The following is a 17,279-nucleotide window of genomic DNA, read 5'->3' as shown; positions in this document are numbered from 1 at the left end:
GGACCAATGAAAGGGAATTAATCCTTACGTTTTTGGGATGTAAATGAGTTATGTAAGTTCCGTATGAACGTGAAATGTATTTATAGTTTCTACATACTTTTAGGAAATAGGTAACCTATTAATTTCCTGACAAATCCACATCGAAACTTCTAAATGACATCAACCTGTATATTTTTCATAATGAAAATAAATTATTGTTCGGCCATAGGAACAATCTTGTTTCAATGGTTCACATTTGCACACCGTCCTTTGTAAATAACTTGTCATTCCCAATCAGGCCTATATTCAATTTTTACATTAAACTTTATTGTATAATATCTACATCCTGATACCACAGCACGGTGATCAATTACCTTTGCGATGAAAACATAATACCTGCATTAGCTCAATAATTAGCGCATTGTAACGTGTGCTCATTATGTGGTATATTGACATGGAAATAATGTGTAATATAAATCAACGCCATTTTTGTTAATGATGCATGACAACCAATACGCTTCGGGCAATTTACAGTCGATATCGGATTTTGTGAGTCGCATTTCCAAATGAAATACGAACCTGGTTAGTGGATAATGTAATGTTATATTCAGAGGATAATAGAAGACAATATTTTGCCATTTAGAAGTTAGCCAAGTGTATAGACTATTTAAATAAGAAGGGTAGTTGTTCTGTGTTTCTTTTTTATAGGAATTGTTTATGGTTAACCTTTTAAACACTTCAGGAAGTTTTATATAGTTTGTATTAATCCGTAAAATAACGTACACTCGCTTTTGAAAGGTTGATTTTTCATTATTCAAAGGTGCTAGCAAACACATTTTATCAATTGGTGGGATTACATGTTCCAGAATAAAAATATATTCGAATAAATAATCTAAATTATTTACTTAAGTAGGTATGATAGCAATTTACCACACAGTTTTAATTTCTATTTTAAATAATATTGTGCAAAATTTGAAGTGTTTTAGAAGGTATTTTGATGACATCCAAAGAATTTTAACTTTCATAAGGTCATAAAATGTAATTAGAATCATAAAATTATTGATATTCTAAAATATATCTTACATTATTTGGGTAAATCCATTGGAATAAATCCCCTTCCTGGTTAAATTGCACCTTTTTTTACTGTAATTTATCAATGTAAGTTCATTTGCAAACATGAATATATGCTATGATTGCGTATTATAAAAAACTCGATTACAACTGTAGAATGTCAATTATAACTACTTAACCTAACGTTTTCTGACAGATTAATAACTTAGTACTTCAAAAGGTTATATTTTTTTACAAACTTGTATACTTTTGTGTACATTAATTGGTTAAGATTCCAGTCATAAACTATTACAAATCGACATTTCAACAATGCTAAATATACATTTCACTGAAATTACCAAGTCAATTGGTAATGACGTACTGCTCAAAGCAAGAGCTATTTACTTTTAAATCATCATTGCTGGGGTTCAAGCCTACCTATTTTATAAGTCACACACAAAGTGTTTATAGTGAAGTGAGTGACGTAGTCCTTACGTTTGAGCTCAAGATAACATCTGAGTTATTATTTCCACCTAGATTCCACCCTAAACACACAGAACACGAGTGAAGTGTTTGCTTGCCAAAGCTGGGGAAGGTAAGACAAACAGTTACACATGGTACAAGATTATCAGATAAACCATATAAGAATATTCTTCAGTTTCGTAAATCTATCTTTAAGTAATGCAATAAGGGTTGACTTTGTCTCTTTAAGATTAAGGTGTCGTTTTAAAGTTTACATGATCTAGAGGAGTAACGAATAGTACCTAGGTAATTTCTTTTAGGACTTCACCCCTTCAAAACGTTTTATTTATTTTTAAGGTTTGCTTTATAAGATCTAAAGATGCTTACCAACTTTCTTCAGGTTTTAATGTAAATTGTAATTTAAATCAGATACAAAACTGTTCATGAAATTGATTTCTAATATTTAGGCTACATTTAGTGATGATTGAAACCTAAATGATGTAGTTAAATCACTTTTTGTAAGTGAGTAAATTGTATTTATTGCAAATTAGTAGTTAAAAGAAACCTGATGACTATCTTAAACGAAAATAACCTTTGTAAACTATTAGGGTATTGAATTATTCTTTTTTCGGAAATGAGTAAAAAAACTATGATACTGCAAAATTTATGCATGGACCCCCTTTTTCCTTCTGATTCGACAATATCTCAATATTTCTCAAATACGTATTCGTAATACAATGTTTCTTTCATCCACTCCAGTTTATGATATATATATTTGAAAAACTTAATTTCCCTGATCAGTTGCTTAAGTTACTCGTTACACGGTAGAAAAAAAAAATTTTTGCATTGTTAGAATATATTTAGTCATTATTATAATTGGAACGTTACTAGATATCAGTGTAATTAAATGAAATGCGGAGGGCTCGGGTTAAGATTTCAGGCACATCAACAAATCATGGGTTTGGACCGCTTTCCCTAAAAGCGTTTGTGCACTCTTTTCGATAAATCTTCTGAAAAATGCCTCCTGTAGACAACAGTAAAAAATAAGTAAAAGATCTGTGCATGCATAAAATAACATGTGCAAACCTCAAACGAGTTAAAGATAAGTGTAAAATAATCGTGAAAACAAGACTGTAGTAAAAACTGAAACCCGTATAATCGGAAATATTAATTTGAAAGAGAAGTCTGACAATCGTCCGTTAAAGAAGACTCGAATTCTTTAAAGATAATTACTATGGAGTTGGTAAAAGCTGTTCTTTCATCCTTTCAACGTTTGATCATTAGTATTGACGGCGACGCTCCGGAGATTGTGGGATAAATTTGTAGTGCCTGAGTATTGTATAGAGTATTTCTGAGTAATTACTGTAATTGTGTGCAGAGTTTGTAGTATTTTATAGAGCATTTCTGAGTAATAACTGTAATTGTGTGCAGCCTTTGTAGTATTTTATAGAGTATTTCTGAGTAATTACTGTAATTGTGTGCAGCGTTTGTAGTATAGTATTTTATAGAGTATTTCTGAGTAATTACTGTAATTGTGTGCAGCCTTTGTAGTATTTTATAAAGTATTTCTGAGTAATTACTGTAATTGTGTGCAGCGTTTGTAGTATTGTATAGAGTATTCTGAGTAATTACCGTAATTTTGTGCAGCGTTTGTAGTATTTTATAGAGTATTTCTGAGTAATTACCGTAATTGTGTGCGGCGTTTGTAGTATTTTATAGAGTATTTCTGAGTAATTACTGTAATTGTGTGCAGCGTTTGTAGTATTTTATAGAGTATTTCTGAGTAATTACTGTAATTGTGTGCAGCGTTTGTAGTATTTTATAGAGTATTTCTGAGTAATTACTGTAATTGTGTGCAGCGTTTGTAGTATTTTATATATTATTTCTGAGTAATTACTGTAATTGTGTGCAGCGTTTGTTGTATTTTTTTATAGAGTATTTCTGAGTAATTACCGTAATTGTGTGCAGCGTTTGTAGTATTTTATAGAGTATTTCTGAGTAATTACCGTAATTGTGTGCAGCGTTTGTAGTATTTTATAGAATATTTCTGAGTAATTACCGTAATTGTGTGCAGCGTTTGTAGTATTTTATAGAGTATTTCTGAGTATTTACTGTAATTGTGTGCGACGTTTGTAAGTGTTTCTAGATCAATTTATGTATTTCATTGCATTTAGTATTTATATGAAAGTGACATGCTTATAACAGTACTTCTGATTATAAAGTAATATTACTTATTAATAGTGCCTAAGTACTGCCAAATATTTACATGTATAAAGTAATTATTCAAACACTATTGTCTATATGATTAAATTAGTTTTTACGAAAAATAACCTAACAGTTTGTAACTGTACTAGTTGCACTGTCCGTATTTTAAACTAGCTGTGTGCCCGTTCTACGCACCCGATCTTATAGTAGTCAGTTGAAACCTTTTTATATTAAGATTAAGAACAGCAGTTAGTTTGCATATTTGCAGATATGCTGGCAAAACTATTATACAGGGTGAATAAAAAGTCAAGACCCCCTCTCTAATATTTTTTCAAGTAAATATACAGAGATATCCTTTTGGTGGTCGAGCAATCTTAGCAGGAAGTTTCATTTTATCATTTTGAAATTTTTGAGTGTCCCCCCAAAAGGGGGGATTTGGGGGGCAACTCAAATATTTTAAATGTAAACCCCCTTCAAGTGACACCTCATTTTGAAGTGTTTACAAAAACTTAAAGAATAGTGAAAACTAGAGGTCACTATCTCTTCTCTATCCAAAATGGTAGCCCGCCAAACGTTGTGGAAAATCAATGGTAAAATTGTTAATATTGGTTGTCATTTTGGATAGAGAAGAGATAGCGAGCTCTGGTTTTCACCATTCTTTAAGTTTGTTTAAGCACTTCAAAATGAGGTGTCACTTGATAGGGGTTTCTATTGAAACATTTTTAGTTGTCCCCCGAATCCCCCCTTTTGGGGGACACTCAAAATTTTTAATGTAATTCCCCTTCAAATGATACCTCATTTTGAAGTGCTTACAAAAACTTAAAGAATGGTGAAAACCAGAGCTCGCTATCTCTTCTCTATCCAAAATGACAACAAATATTAACAATTTTACCATTGATTTTCCACAACATTTGACGGGCTACCATTTTTGATAGAGAAGAGATAGTGACCTACAGTTTTCACAATTCTTTAAGTTTTTGTAAACACTTCAAAATGAGGTGTCACTTGAAGGGGGTTTACATTTAAAATATTTGAGTTGCCCCCCAAATCCCCCCTTTTGGGGGGACACTCAAAAATTTCAAAATGATAAAATGAAACTTCCTGCTAAGATTGCTCGACCACCAAAAGGATATCTCTGTATATTTACTTGAAAAAATATTAGAGAGGGGGTCTTGACTTTTTATTCACCCTGTATATAAACCTTCGCAAATACAGTATCTGACAGTTCAAGCCAAAATAAATGCTTCGCAATTAAATGTCACCCGGATCGTTATGGTCCATATGTCCAATGATTAAACTAAAAAATGTTTTATAGATCCATGAAGCGTAGCCCTAAAGTAGGCCTATCATTGAAAGTTACTTTCCACATCGGTTAACTTAAACGTATTTCAAGTACTACCTCAACCTCACCATTTAACACTTTATTCCGGTTGACATTTTCAGTATCAAAGGTGCTCTTGTCCATTCCGTGAAACACTGAGAAATAAGGACATTAATGCGTTACCAACAGACATACACACAACAATCCAAAAAAGGCCACGAACTATTGATACATAAACAATATAAAGGCGTAAACAATTCATGATGGTTTGCCCAACAAATGTTTTACTCAAATAGGTTATCATTTTCTTAGCATACCGGGTAAGCTAAGATTTGGAATCCAGACAGAAAAAGCAAAACTTATACAGAGTTAAGACATCACTTAAATTGAATACGGACGGCTCTAATAAATAAGGTGCAACACCAACGATAACTAATTTGTAAACTACAGTGATGTGTTGGTACCTACGTAAAAATGATTCTAGCAGCTACCAACGGTTCTAAGGAAAAGAACCAGTACCTACGTAAGAACCTACCTAAGAACTATAGTACATCCGACCAATTAAATACATTAATATCTAGTCCCGAGGTTATTGATCTCTTGCTTTTGGATTTTCTCGTAAAAAGTTATAGCGTAAACTTATCGGTGTCAGTTTGAAAAAAAACAACCTTACCCAAACAACTTTTTGTTATTTAATAGATTACGCATTCTCTAAACAATGATTAGTATATCTATTAACATTAGAAGGAAATGTGACGAAAATCACACAATGTGCTACACACCATAAAGCTTTCTATAGACTTTTCATTAACTTAGGCCTACAAAATTCCTATGGCTATTAAGTTAGCCCACATTGAACTCAAAGTCATTTCTTTCTTAATAAAAATAATTCCTAATTTGTGTTTTATTTCTGTCTAATAAGGTAAGTCTTTGTCTTAATCTTATAATTATGAATTATTCTAAGAATAAATAGATTTGGTAAGTTACAATATATAATTTATTAATGAAATACAAAAGATAAGTTATTGGTTGAATTAGCTACAGGGTAAGTTAACAATGATAAATTTTCAAAATGGTGGGGTTCCAAAGTGGATGAAAAGATTCTCTAGGCTTAGGCCTATATTGGGTTGGTTTCTTCTTAAGTACTAATTAATATTCAAATAGATGACCTCTTAATCTCAGGGAGGGGTGGTCGTGCCGGTTCGAATGATATATTAGGCTTCTTTAAAATGCAAATAATTTAATTTAGGCTAGTTATTGTTCTGAAATAAGTTAAGCTAGGTTCATGATGCTATTAATATAATAATGTTAAATGTCCAAAGAAAGATTCCAAATGGTTTCACTGAATTTAATGAAATAAAATAGAATTTGAAGATTAAATTTTGAATAAAAGTCCAATTTGAAATATGTATATATCTTGATGAGTTGAGTTAATTGGGCCTAGTAGGCTATGCTGATTAAATGTCCAATGAAGATTAAATTTGACCTTAGTTAAATAAGATGGATGATGGTTACCAAATTTGGAGTGTCTGTCTTCTTATAAATTTGTACTCTTCAATGCACTTGTCCAATACTTTTGGATGATGAGAAATTTAAATTTTAGGTTTTACTTTGGGATTATGAATTTTAGTTTAAATTAAACACAATTTCCAATAGAATGATGTTCACACTGTGAAGAGTTGGCAGGATCTGGGGAGAGGCAATGGTAGAAGCTCAGGAAGTCCATGTCCATTGTTGAAGTGATGTACAGCTGGTTAATTTACATGAATGACACTTGCCACAGTAATTTTGATTTTCTTTGGATAATTTTGAAAAATGATACTATATTTGAGATGTTATTATTATATTGCAATTTTCTTACAATTCTATATTAATCTAAATAAATGATTATTGTTGGTTTTTATGATTACAGGATAGGTATGGAGAGAATTGGCATAAATATTATATTGTAACATAAAATAGGATGATGTTTCTGTGGGGTGATGGGATATTATATAACATTGAACAAAATTGGATAAAATAACACATTAACAAGGTGAACAAATTAAATAACTGATAACACATTATCAGGGGCATTAACAGACATTGTGAGAGAAAATATACAAAATAAAAGAGAAATCAATGTTAATGATGAATGAATGACATGTAATATTACAAATTATCCCCACAGAAATCTGTATGCTATGAAATGAAATACAGATTTCGACAAAATATGAAATGGAATCATGAATCATTAATATGAATGATACTTAAAGATAGGTATGAATAACATTAAATGATTGATTTTCTGGATGATAAAACATTGGGTGATAATACACCAAAATTATAAACTAAGTTAACAAAGGTGTAGGACAATAACATTAAAATGGGGAAAATAGAATAGAGTGTTCATGGCCTGGCATGGGAAGAAAGGGATATTATGGATGTTGTTCCATACTGTTCAATATCAAATAACTTTATTGTTTCTTTGTTATTAAGGAGATCACAGTTTATTAGTAAGTGAGTATTATTTATAAACTTTATCACCTGGGTATCAGTTTATGGAAAACACAATTTGTGGGGTCACGCACTCGCGATTAAGGTCCATGGCACAATTTGATTAGAGATTATGATGCACAAAAGTCTATTGATGGATGAAACACATTATGAGATTTATTAATATACAATGTCTTCGAAGGTAGGGTCATCATTATCTATCTCGTCGATCACAGCTTCTATTGCTCGGGTTGGTTCCAAATATTTCTTAAGGGCTGATATATGGTAGGGGCCGTATAAAACATCTTCATCTTCTTTGGTCACGTGGAATGTGGATTTTCCTAAGATTTTCTTTATAATAAAAGGTCCTTCGTATATTTCGAATAATTTTGCTGTCTCGCCATATATAGCTCTTGAGAGGTGGTGAGATCGGATTAATACTTTATCATTAATCTTGAGGGTTTGAGGTTTTCGATTTTCATTTAATTTGGATGATCGTTTCAAGCGTTTTTCTTCAAGTCTTCGTCTTGCTAGGAGTAACTTTTGTTCAATGGGAGTATCACTATTGAAGGTGTTTTTAGCTAAATAGTTGTCCCAAAACCGTTGATCTTTGATTCCTAACTGAAGTTCATTAGGTGTATATCCTGTGGATTCATGATAGAGCTCGTTTAAGCAAGCATTTATATCTGGAATGAATTTTGCCCATTTTGTATGTTGGCGAGAACAATAGGTTCGCAAACACCTTTTAATTTCCCTTATTGGTCTTTCAGCGAGATTGTAGCATGGGTGATAGACAGGGCTGAAAATTAGCTCAATATTATGTTCTTCCATTCTTCTGATCCATTCTTCACTTTTGAACTGAGTTCCATTGTCTGATTGTATCCTTTTTGGGTATCCATATGTAGGAAAATGCAAAGTGAAAAGTTTATTTAAAATTATCTTTGTTGTCGCTCGTTGAATGGGGTACAGCTTTATAAATTTTGTGAAAATATCTATGACAATTAGGATATATTTTACATTTGATACACTGGTTGGTAGAGGTCCAATAATGTCTACGGCAACTTGATCATTTTTGCCAGTACAACGCACACCTTTTGCTGTGGCCATCAGCGGACGGTTGCTAATCTTACACCTTTGACATGTATCGCATGTAGAAATAAGTTTCCTAATTATTCTGTTCATGTTTCGGAAAATAAAGGTTTCTTGAAGTAGTTGAAAACATTTCTTGGCTCCACAATGTAAGTAGAATAGGTGACATCCCCACACAAGTTTTTCAATCATACAACTTGGTAATGCGATGAGCCATTTATTCTTCAGTCGTTGGTAGAGGGTATCTTGATGTAATCGAAAATTGGCTGATAGTTTTGTTCCGATTTCGGATTCTGGTTGAATCTCTAAAGTGTTAATAATGTGTTGGAGTTTAGGATCTCTTCTTTGGAGTAGGGGAAGGTCTCGTAAAGCGTCTTTTAGATTTTGATCTGGTATTTTGTCTATATAATGGATGGTTAATTCAATGGGGTTGTTGTATGAGATTGCTGGTTTATCGATGGAAATTCGACTAAGAGTATCAGCAGTTATGTTGTCAGTGCCTTTGCAATGTATGATTTTGAAGTTATATTCTTGGAGAATTAATATCCAGCGAGCTAATCGATTATTTAGTAAGCGACAACTCTTAAGGAAAGTTAAGGCATGGTTATCGGTGATTATTGTTAGATTTGTTCCAAGGACGATATATCTAGCTTTTTGGAGACAGTAGATTATAGCAAGCAATTCTTTCTCAGTGGTGGTGTATCTTTGTTCTGCCGGTTGTAGTGTTCGTGACATGAACATAATTGCAGCCTTATCGCCATTTTCTCTTAACTGATATAGGTGACCACCAATTGCGTAGTCAGATGCATCTGTTTGGAGGTAGAATTCTTTAGTGGGGTCTGGATGGATTAAAGTGTTGGTTTGTAGGAAAAGTTGTTTGATTTTTGAAAATGTTTTATCATCATCTTCTGTCCAAATGAATTTATTTTTCTTAGAGGTTAATCTCATTAAAGGTTGTGTTGTAGCAGAAAATTTGTCAATGAATTTGTTGTAATAGTTGATGCTACCGAGGAAAGCTTTTAGTTGTGATCGATTCTTAGGGGTTGGAAAGTTTAATATAGGATCCACTTTACTCTGATCCATTTGTAGCCCTTCATTGGTTAGAGTATATCCTAAAAATGGTACTGAGTTCTGGCAGAATTTAGATTTGCTGAATTTAACTGTCATGTTAGCTTCTTCAAGTTTTTGGAAAATATATTCAAGGTGTTTCATATGGGTTGGGAAATCTGGTGAAATAATACAGATGTCATCGATGTAGATAGCGGTGAAATCTTCAACTTCTGAGTCAAACACTTTATCCAATGCACGGACTAATGCAGCTTGTGACGTAGAAATACCAAAAGGTGTCACGGTGTACTGATAAACTCGACCTCTAAATTGAAATGCTGTGTACTGCCGGGATTCTTCGGTTAAGGGAATCTGCCAGTATGAAGCTGTTAAGTCAATGCTACTTATAAATTTAGCACTTTTACACTTGCCCAAAATTTCGTTTACGCTTCGATTGCATTCGAAATCGGGAGTTATTATTTCATTTGCCCTGCGTGCATCGAGGCACAATCTAATCTCACCAGTCTTTTTGACGACAGGTATTATTGGATTAATAAAGGTACTTTTGCTTCTCTCTATCACATTTAATGCTTCCATCCGATCAATTTCCTTTTGAACTTGGTCTTGATATTGCTGCGGGACAGGGTACGAAGTAGTTTTAAAAATCTTAGGGTTTTCTACATGTAACTCATGTGTATACTTGTTGCATACTCCTGGCTGATCAGAAAAGATATGCTGATATTTATTTAATAAACTGCTTAATGTTTCACGTTCTTCTGCGGTTATGTGCGTATTTGTTGCTAGGGAATTCTCTATTTCTTCTTGGGTTAATGTTTCATCTTCGATTGGATCTGTTTTTCTATTTTTGAAGTTATTTATTGTGCTATTAAATTTATTATATATTGGATCATCGTGATATACATCAAACGTTTCATCATTAAAATATTCATTATTTGGCCTATGGCTATCATTAATTATTAAGTGACATATTTGTCCCTCTTGGTTGCACATACAAAACTTCAAAGTAACATTGTGATTATTTATCTGCATATCTATTTCATTTGTGTTGAAATTCAGATCCATTTTAAGATTAGACAAAACATCTACTCCTAGTATTATAGGTTTTATTAGATTTGGTACAATAAGATATTCCAATGGCAAGGTGTGTTCTGCAATTGTGGTGGGAACGTAAATAATTCGAGAGACTCGTTTAGATCGCTCATTTGTAGCAGTTTTGATTACTGTGTTATTAACTGGAAATTCTTCAAATGGTGAAATTTTGGATTTGTTTTCATTGAACCAGGATTCTGATATACAAGTTATTGATGAACCAGTGTCGACTAATGCGTTTACTCTAATATTATTAAGTTTGATGCTAATTTCTGGGCAGCTTATTTGAGTGAAATTTGGAGATTGATTATTTTCTGAATCATTTTCTAATAAAAAGTTCTTATCGCACATTATACTTTGGGATTGAAGATGATTTATTTCATTACCGAGACTTTCATAAATAGGCGCTGTAATTTTAGAGTTAACTAATGATAATTGACCCTCTCGGTTGTCGCTTACAGCGCCGAACCGTTTTCCTGTATATTTGGTGCAGGATGAGTCTGTGGCTCGTAACTGTGTGATGATTGGTTGTTTGGAGGAGCACTTGGCACGTAGTTATTTTGTCTTATTACTGCGCAGAGCTGAGCTTGTTCTTGGGTTGGGTGGTTTCTGTAGGTCCGTTGGTTGTTGTCACCGTTACGTGGAGGATATTTGTCTCGTTGATATGGTTTGTTTTCATGGTTTCGGTCGTAAGTAGGATGATTGTGGTTAGGACGGTAATTTTGATGGTTTGGATAACTTCTGTGTTGGTGATTGTTGTTGTATGAATTGTTGTGATATGAAGGTATCTTGGGTTGGTATGCTCTCTGATTCTCGTAGCGGCCATTTTGATGATAGGTGTGTGGTTGTTGATTTGGAGTTGTCGGTCGGTTGTTGGATGAGCTGTTGTGGTTCTGGTTGTTGGTGCGTGTCTTCTTTGGTCCGTCTTTGAGATCTTCACGTTGTAGAAGTCTTTCTAAGGCACGTACGGTGGTGATGTTCTGTACATTGATGCAGTCTTGTACGATGGAGTCAAATCTCTCTGCCATCAGTGTTACGATTTCTTCTTCGGTCAGGCAAGGGCTCATAGATTGGAGTGAAATTACACGTTCTGTAAGGTATTCGCTGCGGCTGAGGGTACCATTTGACCGATATTTTTCTGATTCAATTTTGGCTCTTAAGCTGCGTTGTACTTCTCTTGACCAGTATTTAGCTTCGAATTCGTTGGAAAATTGTTCCCAGGAACTTAAGTCGGTCTTAACGAGTTGTAGCCATCTTGAGGCGGGACCTTCGAATGAAGTTTCTAGCAGATCTTTGAGATATTCAATCGGGTCATAATTGCTGTTTCGCTCAAGTCCTCTGTCGTAATATCTTTTCAATTTATTAAGATATTCTTTTGGGTTGCCACTTCGGCCGTTGAATTTTGGTATTTGTCGGTCTTTCTCTTCATTTCCATTGTATATAATTTTGATTGGGCCTTGGAAGTTTTCAAATGTTTTGTTCTGTTTGAGGGTTTCCACTTCTTGTTCACATTTAGTTAGATTTTGATTTAAATTTTGGATTTCAGCTTGCTGAGATTCTAAAGTTTTGTTTTGGATGGTGAGTTTTGGGAGGATTTCGTTTTGTATGATGGCCAAATTAGCTTTAGAATTCTGTTCGGATTCTTGCCTGGTTCGTTGAGAAAGTTCTTCAATTTTTTGGTCAAAATTCTGTTCATGTATTACCAATTGTGTTTTGACAGCAGATAGGATGTCATTTTGTCTCTGTTGATTTTTATTATCAGATATTGATTGTTGTTGTGTAAGATTATCAATCACGAATTGACGCATTTGATCTTGTGATTCATCAATTTTTTGTGTGAGTTTCTCATTGAGTTTAATCATTTCCTCAGCTTGTGTTGTCTGAGTGATCTTAATTGAGTTAATTTCGATCTGGAATTTATTTTGACTTTCACGATTTTCTAAAATATGAGTTTCTAGTGCATTTCGGCAAGCTTGAATTTCTAGGCTATTAGCATCAATTTTATCATTGAAGCCTTGAGTGAGTTCAACTTTTAATTCATTAAGTTTGCTGTTGATTTTACTGTTAATTTCGGCATGGGATTCGTCAATTTTGTTGCTCAATTTAGTGTCCAATTTGGTCATGAGGGCAATTAAAGTATTAATATCTGATTGTGCAATTAGTGTTGACGTGACAGTTGCATTAGTTGCTGTTGCAGTTGCACCAACGTTAGAGTTGTTTACAATCCGTTGCCGTGTTGTTAGGTCGTCTGGGTCTGGGTGACGTTCGTCGGCGTCGGCTATGTTCGGTAACGATCGGCTGTGTTCGGGTGCGGGTGTCTGGGTTATTGATCCGCTAATGTGACCTTGGCTATCACCTGGCATTTTGGAAACATTCAGACTTTGTTTACTGGACAGTTCAGTGGCAACATTTGCAAACAGACTTGTAGGAATGGGAATACTAGTGTCTGATTGGTCCATGGACTCGTTGCTTCCTTCCTCTGTGTGTTCTGATGTCTGCTGTGGATGTGTTTTTTGTTCTGTGTCCATGCGTGTGATGTCATCAAGATGGCGACTTTCTTCTTCAATCTCGCTCTCGCTGTCAGTGTTGTTGTAGTCGTAGTCGTAATTTGGGTTTAGGTTAGAATTTTTACGGTTGGGTCTTAAATTATAACCTTTCTCGGCCATGATTAATTATTGTACTAATTATGCGAATTGTGCGTGATTAATTAGTGTTTTGTATAACGGCTTTGTGTTGTTATTGGGGGTCGGGAATGTTAATTACGGGACGTACAATAGGCTATGGGTTCTTACAATCTAGTACAACTTAAGGTTAACTTAGCTTAGATCGAAAATTGCAATATTTGATGACTACCGTAATATATCATTCGAAAGCCGACACGTTGGGTCGCCAAATTTGCTACACACCATAAAGCTTTCTATAGACTTTTCATTAACTTAGGCCTACAAAATTCCTATGGCTATTAAGTTAGCCCACATTGAACTCAAAGTCATTTCTTTCTTAATAAAAATAATTCCTAATTTGTGTTTTATTTCTGTCTAATAAGGTAAGTCTTTGTCTTAATCTTATAATTATGAATTATTCTAAGAATAAATAGATTTGGTAAGTTACAATATATAATTTATTAATGAAATACAAAAGATAAGTTATTGGTTGAATTAGCTACAGGGTAAGTTAACAATGATAAATTTTCAAAATGGTGGGGTTCCAAAGTGGATGAAAAGATTCTCTAGGCTTAGGCCTATATTGGGTTGGTTTCTTCTTAAGTACTAATTAATATTCAAATAGATGACCTCTTAATCTCAGGGAGGGGTGGTCGTGCCGGTTCGAATGATATATTAGGCTTCTTTAAAATGCAAATAATTTAATTTAGGCTAGTTATTGTTCTGAAATAAGTTAAGCTAGGTTCATGATGCTATTAATATAATAATGTTAAATGTCCAAAGAAAGATTCCAAATGGTTTCACTGAATTTAATGAAATAAAATAGAATTTGAAGATTAAATTTTGAATAAAAGTCCAATTTGAAATATGTATATATCTTGATGAGTTGAGTTAATTGGGCCTAGTATGCTATGCTGATTAAATGTCCAATGAAGATTAAATTTGTCCTTAGTTAAATAAGATGGATGATGGTTACCAAATTTGGAGTGTCTGTCTTCTTATAAATTTGTACTCTTCAATGCACTTGTCCAATACTTTTGGATGATGAGAAATTTAAATTTTAGGTTTTACTTTGGGATTATGAATTTTAGTTTAAATTAAACACAATTTCCAATAGAATGATGTTCACACTGTGAAGAGTTGGCAGGATCTGGGGAGAGGCAATGGTAGAAGCTCAGGAAGTCCATGTCCATTGTTGAAGTGATGTACAGCTGGTTAATTTACATGAATGACACTTGCCACAGTAATTTTGATTTTCTTTGGATAATTTTGAAAAATGATACTATATTTGAGATGTTATTATTATATTGCAATTTTCTTACAATTCTATATTAATCTAAATAAATGATTATTGTTGGTTTTTATGATTACAGGATAGGTATGGAGAGAATTGGCATAAATATTATATTGTAACATAAAATAGGATGATGTTTCTGTGGGGTGATGGGATATTATATAACATTGAACAAAATTGGATAAAATAACACATTAACAAGGTGAACAAATTAAATAACTGATAACACATTATCAGGGGCATTAACAGACATTGTGAGAGAAAATATACAAAATAAAAGAGAAATCAATGTTAATGATGAATGAATGACATGTAATATTACAAATGTTGGTTGGGGTTTTGGTCATTTGTAATTATATTTCTTAAGTAGGTAGGCCATGTATTCTATGGAAAAGTACCGGTATCAAGGATCGTCGTCAAAAAGGTTGTTTTGAATAAATATGTAGGTTTACGTACCCAAGATATGAGCTATGGGCCTATTGGCTGTATGGTCCAGCGATTGCATCACACGGTGAGTAGAAACAGAAAGTGACACATTGGAAAAGCGAGTTTAGCACTTCCTCTGTTAAACCTCTGTTACAATCACCCACTGCAGTTGTGATTTTTTACTTTACACTTTACACAACCGCCATTGAAGCACCGTCAATGAGTGGAAACCTTTTTTGTAAGCTATTGGCGACGATCATTTCAGTGTCCAGCCCTATACAACACTGATTCAAGGTCTTCTTTCTGGTTGTCAAAACTCAAGAAACATTTTATACTCAAAGAATTTCTGGTTCCGATTTGGACGATGTCTAGTTATTTAATTTCATTTACGGTTACACTATTAGACTATATTATTGCACTTGCGATTAATTAAATCCGTTATGTAAGAAAAACGTTTTTAATCTCACTTGGTTGGGATTTGCTTTCAAAACGTGATTCGAAATGGTTGCGGTATTTGTAAACAACATTTGTAAACATATCATTGACAGCTAGAAAAAATAATCTTGATCCGAACAGCTGTTCGTTATTTCATAGACGATTATGTGATAAAAATTGAACGAAAATATGACAAAAATCGCACAAAACTGCATTTTTGAACGTCCGTAATTTTATTTACAAAGTAGTGAAGCCATATTTTAATGGCTAAAGACACTCTCGCCAATCCAGTGAATACATTAAAATGACTTGGATCTTGATAGGTACTCTGGTTTTCACGGAGAAGATTGCGTAAAATGCCATCTTGAGTGTTACAGACAAAGGGAAAGACAGACAGACAGACAGACAGACAGACAGAAATAGAGATAAGACTCGTTTCTGCTTCTTTAATATATAAAACGTAAAAATAACCTAAAAGTATATAATTCTGAGCAAAGTACAGACAAAACTTTAATTTTATTTATATAGATGATTAATTCCTGTTTGTGTCTTATTCCATGTGGTTCTAAAGGCTTTACCCAACTTGGATGGATGTCTAGATGTTTTTGTCTTAATATAAGATGGAATATAGTAATCCTAAATTATTGCAACCCGTTTTTGCTTTAATTCAGTGATTCTAAGACTCCATCATATAATATGCAAGAAACCTTTCTCAATAACCCTCAGAACAACTTGCATAAACACATGGGATTGCATTAACATTAAGATTGCATTGCATTAACAAAACCCGGACCTATATCTATATATTTATGTCAGACAGAAGTTGGTTAACAGTTGAGAAGACGAAAATGTTTATTTCAATCAACTGACTTTATTTTTGAAATACTAATTAATTGTTTTAAAAAAGCTCTCTACAAGAATGGCTGATAGAAAACATCCTCGAGGAAGCTCTAACTAAAATACCCCCGACAACAATAAACTTTCACTCACAGTATTAACAATAATAAAATATTAGATCCAATTCAAACACCTAAGTATTCTACAAACAGAAAAATTCCCTCTTTAACCCTAAATATAAATAGAAATTCCCCTCACAAACTCCTTGCAAAAGATGCGCCTAACCTTAGTAACCCGTACTCGCCGAAACTTATAGGCACTCTACCCTGGCTGACTGACCATATACTCTACCTCAGGTGGCCTATTTATTGAACAGCTGCTGAGTACAACCCCTAAGTGGTTGCATAAACACCTCCAGGACATTTCCCTAAGGCCTGACCAAAGGTCTTCAAAACCTTTGGGTAGACTTCCGTATCTGTTGGCACAAACAACCGAATGAAAATATCGATTATTTGATTGTTTCATTCGATATAACAATCGATATTTTCATACGGTTGTTTGTGCCAACTGATACGGAAGTCTACCAGAACAGGTTTTCCTAGCTTGTCCATTAAAATTAGTTGCTAAGTAATTTACATTGGAGTTGCTTACCTGAAGTATATTAGACAGACGATGGCGTGCAGTATGACGTTGACCAGGTGGTATCCCATGGGTTCTAGTTGGTGAAGAAAGTAGTTCCATCGAAACGTCAACACACACAGAGGCCGGTAAGACTTGTGGCTCTGTTCCTGAAAAAAAGAATAAATCTGTGAGCTGAATTTTAGATAATTCTCCTCGATCATATAAATAAATACTCCCGCCGTAGAAAACCTGTAGACAAAGCGAA

At 33.7% G+C, this 17,279-nt stretch overlaps 1 protein-coding gene across 3 annotated transcripts in view; it reads right to left on the bottom strand.

The window, feature by feature from the left end:
• LOC128987363 (protein O-mannosyl-transferase Tmtc3) overlaps positions 1-17,279 on the bottom strand; it is a 262,549-nt gene that overhangs the window by 55,658 nt on the left and 189,612 nt on the right. For all 3 annotated transcript variants that reach the window (XM_054408171.1, XM_054408169.1, XM_054408168.1), the window contains exon 3: positions 17,045-17,181. In XM_054408171.1, coding sequence (XP_054264146.1) covers positions 17,045-17,181 — 137 coding nt within the window. The remainder of the gene's footprint in view (positions 1-17,044; positions 17,182-17,279) is intronic.

This window comes from Macrosteles quadrilineatus, unplaced genomic scaffold (assembly GCF_028750875.1).
Source record: "Macrosteles quadrilineatus isolate MER2022 unplaced genomic scaffold, UCM_ALF_1.0 Scaffold_2__2_contigs__length_208266976, whole genome shotgun sequence".
Classification (NCBI taxonomy): Eukaryota; Metazoa; Arthropoda; class Insecta; order Hemiptera; family Cicadellidae; genus Macrosteles; species Macrosteles quadrilineatus.
Note: the sequence above shows the minus strand (reverse complement) of the source record. Positions and strands in the feature narration are given on the sequence as shown.